General features: G+C 46.6%; 1 protein-coding gene across 1 annotated transcript; it reads right to left on the reverse strand.

Moving 5' to 3' along the window:
* Positions 1-1,633: 1,633 nt before the first annotated feature.
* On the reverse strand, positions 1,634-5,831 carry TMEM30B (transmembrane protein 30B). The gene has a single exon (XM_064571147.1). It carries the CDS (start codon positions 5,226-5,228, stop codon positions 4,167-4,169), a length of 1,062 nt encoding a protein of 353 aa, XP_064427217.1. The 5' UTR covers positions 5,229-5,831; the 3' UTR covers positions 1,634-4,166.
* Positions 5,832-6,205: the final 374 nt, after the last annotated feature.

Here is a 6,205-nt window from a genome sequence, read left to right on the forward strand (position 1 = left end):
TCTCTGCGTCCGCAAATAGTCTCTGCTGGGTTTCATCACCTCCAAGATTTTTCTCTGTCTATGATGAGCTGCTTGGCCAAGTACATGCTATAAGGAATGCAGCCTGCTGCACTGACTTCATCTACATGGTGGGAATCATAGCGCCAGGTGGCAAACCAGTGGGGAAGTGGGTTTTTCCTGATTACATGTTGTTAGTCTTATCAGGGCAATGATGCGGGATGGCTGCATACATAGAGTCAATGCTGTTAGCAAGTTTTGCAAATTCTTTTTTTTTTTAAATCTCTCTGTCTCTTTTTTAAGATTGTATTTATTTATTTGACAGTGAGAGAGAGAGCACACAAGCAGGGGGAATGGCAGGCAGAGGGAGAGGGAGAAGCAGGCTCCCCTCTGAGCAAGGAGCCCGATGTGGGGCTCTATCCCAGGACCCTGGGATCATGACCTGAGCTGAAGGCAGATGCTTAACCGACTGAGCCACCCAGGCGTCCCAGGTTTTGCAAATTCTTTATACAAAGTGCTGCTCTCATGTAAGATCTCTTCAGGAAGGTAGTGTATTTTTCAGTGAGATTCATTAAGGCCTTCTTAATGACATTTTAAAAACTACTGTTTTTGTTGGAGAGGAATTAAGAGAAATTCCACTGGGGGAAAAAAGTTGAAGGTTTTTACTTTGTCATCTAAAAATAAGTCAGCTATGTTTTAGCTACAGAAAAAAAAATCTGGGATGCCAAAAAAAAAAAAAGTGCCTGAGAAAATAAAGAGGGAATTTACTATTATTATAGTCAGTGATCACTTATATCCAAGAGCATATAAGGAATATAAGAAATTGATTACATTGCAGCTCTACCAATAACTTACTTTGAGAACTTGCTCAAGGTTGTTGAGATCTTCAATGACAAGAAGAGACGACCGGATTTAAAGTGAGGCAGAAAGGGTTGTGGTTGTACATTGCGAAGATGTGTTTGTTACTAACAGAAATTCCAGACTATTATTCTGTCTCTGATTTTTAATGATTGCATAGTTAGTAAATTGTTTGTTTAGTTGATTTGATCCTGGAGATACCTGGAGTCTTTTCTTGTTATTGTTTTGGGAGTTTCCCACTGACCACGTTTGTTTCTCTTTTGTTTGTGGTTTAGTTTACAAGGTAGATCAAAGCACATTTCCAGCCCAGTTGTTGAGGTTCAATCTTTTCTGTCTCATTCCAGAAGACACAGCTCTAGCTAGGGGCATTTACTAGGCAACATGAAAATTTAAGCCCAGCTGGAATCCTGAGATATCAAACAAAATGCTACAGCACAGGGATCATCACAGGAAAATGCTTTATATTTTTGTTTGTAAAGTTTTTGAGGCTTTGTAGTTCAAAAAACCCAACAAATAATTGCAATTTAGAATTTGAGTAAAATGCAGAAATGGAGAAGATTGCTATAATCATATTCTTTAATAAATTTTCATACTATTTATTAAATTGACCACATTTTACCAAATTCAAGTAATAGTTGAAGATCATCTAATTCATATTACGTTGACAATGTCCATGTAAGTTCAAATTCTGTTTTAGGAAGTTAACACTGAAAAGACTGAGTTCACTCTGAGCCTTATTTTGAAAGATGATTTTCTTGCTGCAATAAAAACCTGCTAATAACAAATGAACAAAGTGGTTGGTACCATTTGTGCCTTTAAGATCATAGTTCAAAAGAATTAAGCAAACATGATAACAAAGGTAAGACAAATATAACCTTTATTCTCTTTCAAAAGCCCAGAGAATAGGGCCTGGAACCACATTCATTGATTTAATCAGAATACCTTAAATTTTGTAGTCTCATTAAAAATTTTATAGCAATGGACCAAATATTGTAAAAATGATAGCAAAATACATGGTTGCTCCCAGCCACACAATAAAAAAGTAGTAAATTCTCTTATCCAACATAAAGAAAGCTAGGCTAGTGAGCTGCTTGACCAAACATTCATAATAAATAAAAATGATCCTATATACATATAATCAGATTTTCATAGCCTAAAATCACAACAAAATTGTGTCACACTCAGGAACTGGGAAGCCAACACACTAGAATGACCAAAATATTTTTTGGTTTCTGTAAAATAGTGGGGCAGAATATTAACTCACAACCACTCCAGAAGGTTGGAGACAGATGGCAGTGAACATGCATGCTGTCCGTCAATTATTAATTTTCGAAGAACTAGAATAGAGTATAACATTAATGTAAATTATTCAATACAATTCAATATTCTTTGGCTACGAAAAAAAATATGTCAAAGTCTTGTACTACCTTACAGGCATGAGCAAAAACAGTAGTAACTGGAAAGCAGCTATAAAAGAGAGCAGGTACTGGGTGATTCGGACAGAATACCAAATAATTGTTTACTTTCAGGAAATAAACTGGTTAAGATGATATCACTAAGGATTTTTTGTTTTTATTTTGCCATAAAAAGAAGGTGATTTTTAAAAAATCTATTGCTTAGGAATAAGTCAGTCAGAGAAAGACAAATACCATATGATTTCATTCATATGTGGAATTTAAGAAACAAAACAGATGAACATAGGGGAAGGGAAGGAAAAATAAAAGAAGATGAAAACTGAGAGGGAGGCAAACTGTAAGAGATGTTGAACTCTAGGAAACAAACTGAGGGTTGCTGGAGGGGAGGGGTAAGGGATGGGGTAATTGGGTGATGGGCATTAAGGAGTGCACTTGATGGAATGAGCACTGAGTGTTATATGCAACTGATGAATCACCAAATTCTACCTCTGAAACTACCAAAAAAATCTATTGCTTAGAATAACTTTATATACAGTAGGGTAATTTTAGAGTAGTCAGACTTTAAGATTATCTTGACGTTTTCAAATAATTCTTAAGATTCTAGATAACATGTATGACTATGTTCCTTAGCATTCATTTAAAACAATTACTAGAAATAAGCATGCTTCATTTGAGAACATAGATTAAAAAGTTTTCTCTTAGACTCCAGGGAAAAATGTATGCATGAAGGAAAACTTTTTTCTCTAAGCATAAAAAACAATTTAGATGACAAAGAGGGCTGAGTCAGGAGTCAGGAGACACAGATATGACTTCAGGGAAATCATTTTCCCCTCTAAGACCCCTTCCATCTATCTGATTCTGAAGTTAAAACACTCACTCCAAGCTGTGCAAAGTGACCTGGCATTTTCAAGTTTCTATACAGTACTTGGCAAACTGTTTTTTTTTTTTTTTTTCACTTTAACCCTCCAATATTAAGTACATTGACACAAACTCTGTCCTGCAAATCAGTATGCCAGATTTCTAGAGATAGCAAGTTTCTCCCCCCACTCATTCCACAAATTATGGAGCGCTTTCTATGTTGAAGGCAGGATGCTGGCCAAGACTTGCAATATTATGATTGTGTCACTGCCCCTGGGAACAAATGACTACCTGAAAAGCTGGATGCAGGTCACTGCTTCAGGCCCAACCTCAGACACATGAGGAAACAGGGAAACATACAGTGTTCTACTTGCTCCCTGGTTCAGGACGGTGATTCCCGAATCTGAGGGAATACAGGAGGAAATCTCCAGACAGGCTTGTTAAAACACAGCTTCCGAGGTCTCACTCCAGCCTTAGTGTGTCAGAAATGGGTCTGGTGTCTCCAATCTGCCCACATTTTTTGACAAGTATACTCTCTCCCACCCCTCTACACCTCTGCAAGTTATTTGTGGGCTTCACTCTCTCCCTCAACACCCCCTCCCCTGCCCCCCAAAGAAAGCCAGGGTGTTGTCGTGATAAAAGTTAGAGTCACAGTCAGGAGCCAATGAATAGCTGCGTGACCTTGAATGAGTTATTTAACGTCCCTAGGTCTCAGTCTTCATCAGATAGAAGTTGAACAGGAATCTCTACTGTCTCTTCCACACTCAAATGCCGCGGACTTTAAGAACCTAACATGTCAACTCGGTAAATCGTGAAGATGGGGAGAATGTACAAGGATGTCTCATTCTGCAGTCCAAACACCGCAGCAAGACTCTGGTAGCCCCCAGGTGAGTGTAATTCTTCCGTCTGGTCCAGGCATCGCAACAGGAGGAAAAGTGAGGCAAGGCTGGAACTGGAATTGGAACTGATGGGCAGAAGCCTAAGAAGCCTGCAGGCGAGTTCTGGCAAATAGCCGGAAGGCTACTCTGAAAGCGGGAATCACTCCTCGTCCTCGTCCTCGTCGTTCTGGTCCTGGTAGCGAATGTAGACGCCCAGCATGACAAAGCCCATGAGGATGCAGAGCGAGCCGACGGCCAGGTAGGCGATGCCTAGGAAGGGGTTCTTGCCGCCCATCCACGAGAGGTTGCTGAAGACGACGAGCTTGTGGCCGCGGAAGGCGCGCACCGGGTAGTTGTAGGTGATGTTGACGAGGTAGGCGCCGCGCGGCAGGCCGCTCGAGTAGTTGCCCTGGCGGATGCGCGCGTACAGCTTGCGGAACGTGGGCAGCGCCGCCGTGCGCATCCACACCACGAAGTCCTGGTTGAGGAAGCCGGTGTTGTTCGGGTCGGGGCTCAGCTCGTAGACCGGCCGGCGCCAGTTGGGCGGCGGCGCGGTGCCTTGGAAGGCCAGCGCCAGGCTGCCGTTCACCAGCGGCGGGTTGCGGAACTTGACGTGGCAGTCGGTCCACCAGGCGATGCCGGTGCGGTCGAGCGGCACCTCGACGTACGGCCCTCCGGGCCGGCGCTGGTGCCACAGCGAAAAGGAGTCGTTGAAGAGGCTGTTGGCGATGGCGCCGCAGGGCGCGATGGGCAGGCCGGAGGCGCGGCGCTGGTAGGGGGCGCACTCGTTGGCCGGGTGGCGCAGCGCGCCCGGCAGCCCGCTCAGCTGCGTGTCGTCGCGGGACACGCTGTAGCGCCGGTTGTTCTGGTAGAAGTTGGTCAGCTCGTAGTAGAGGTACACGGGGCCCGGGAAGAGCTCTGGCAGCGAGAAGTACCAAGAGCACGAGCAGCGGAGCGGCGGCGCGCGGGCCTGGTCGGCCAGGGCGCACGCCGAGCAGTTGCCGGTGCCCGGGTTGCCCGTGTAGTCGTACTCGAGCTCCTTGATGCCGTTGGAGGAGTAGAAGAGGCCCAGGCCCAGGCCGATGAAGGCCAGGCCGGCGCAGAAGAAGAGCGGCAGCGCGATGCTGGCCGACAGCAGCGGCTGCCAGGCGGGAAGGCGCTGCTGCGTGAACGCCGTGTTGTCGGGCTGGTGGGCGCCCCGGGCCGTGGCGCTCCAGGTCATGGCGGCCGCGCCGGGCCGCACGGGGGGCGGGCGGAGTGGCGCTCGCAAGCGGCCAGCCGGGGGCTGCTCCCGGCTCAGCTTTCCGCCGGCTCAGGTGAGCTTGGGGGCCGGCCCCGCCTCCGGCCCCCCGCACCCGCACAGGTGAGTCTTGGTGTTCTCCGTGCGGTGACCTGATCCCCTCAGTTCCGCCTCTGCCCAGGTGAGCCGGGCCGGCTCCGCCCCTGCTGGTAATCGGCAGCGGCGCCCCGCCCCTTCGGAGGTGAGCGGGGCGGGCGTTGGTTTCCTCACCTGGCCGGCGCAGGGCTCGCGTTTCCTCCCCACCTGGGTGGGTCCGGCAGCCCGCTCCTCCTCCCCGAGGTGAGTGGCGGCCCCAGGCTGCCTCTGAGTGGCCCGTGCCTTGCTCAGGTACCACCTTAGCTTCCGCCTTGCAAGTGAGTAGAGTGCCTGGGCCAGACTTTCCTGAGATCGGAGGAGCTGCAACCTCCAGCACAGAGTTCGCTGAGAGATTATCAGCGTGGCTCCTGGAGACTTGAAGATTTCAGGTTATTAATCCTCTTTTATCTGGGGGTGGGGGAGTGACTCTAGACCCTCTTGTCTTTGTAGGTTAATTTATGGACCCTCTTCAGTCAACTTCTCACCACAAATTGTAATGCCGAGAGATTACACTGTGGCAAATCTGTTATTCGTTCAAGGCCTGCATTCAAATTCTAGCATATGTTTAAAAAGAAGAATGATTTTCCCGCCAGGTGCACTAAACTGGGTGCAAAGCTAAGAAAAGTAGAAAGTTCTATAAAAATAAAGTGAGTCTTTAAAAAAGAGAATCAAAGACTACGTGAGGTTCAGAGCCTTTAAATAGCTCTCTAGCTGCTGGGAAAACCACACAAGGGTAAAAATGCACTGGACTACCTGTGATTTCCTTTTCTTTTCAGATTCTTTGCCTGAGTGGAGAAAGGCCTAATCCAAGGTCCTCAAAGACC

The sequence above is a fragment of the Mirounga angustirostris genome, unplaced genomic scaffold (assembly GCF_029215605.1).
Source record: "Mirounga angustirostris isolate CCGP_5_RB_7025 unplaced genomic scaffold, mMirAng1.0.hap1 SCAF_9, whole genome shotgun sequence".
Lineage (NCBI taxonomy): Eukaryota > Metazoa > Chordata > Mammalia > Carnivora > Phocidae > Mirounga > Mirounga angustirostris.

Bases quoted from the DNA above. Each gene is read 5' to 3' on its own strand.
- TMEM30B (XM_064571147.1), bottom strand. From the start codon at position 5,228: ATGACCTGGAGCGCCACGGCCCGGGGCGCCCACCAGCCCGACAACACG.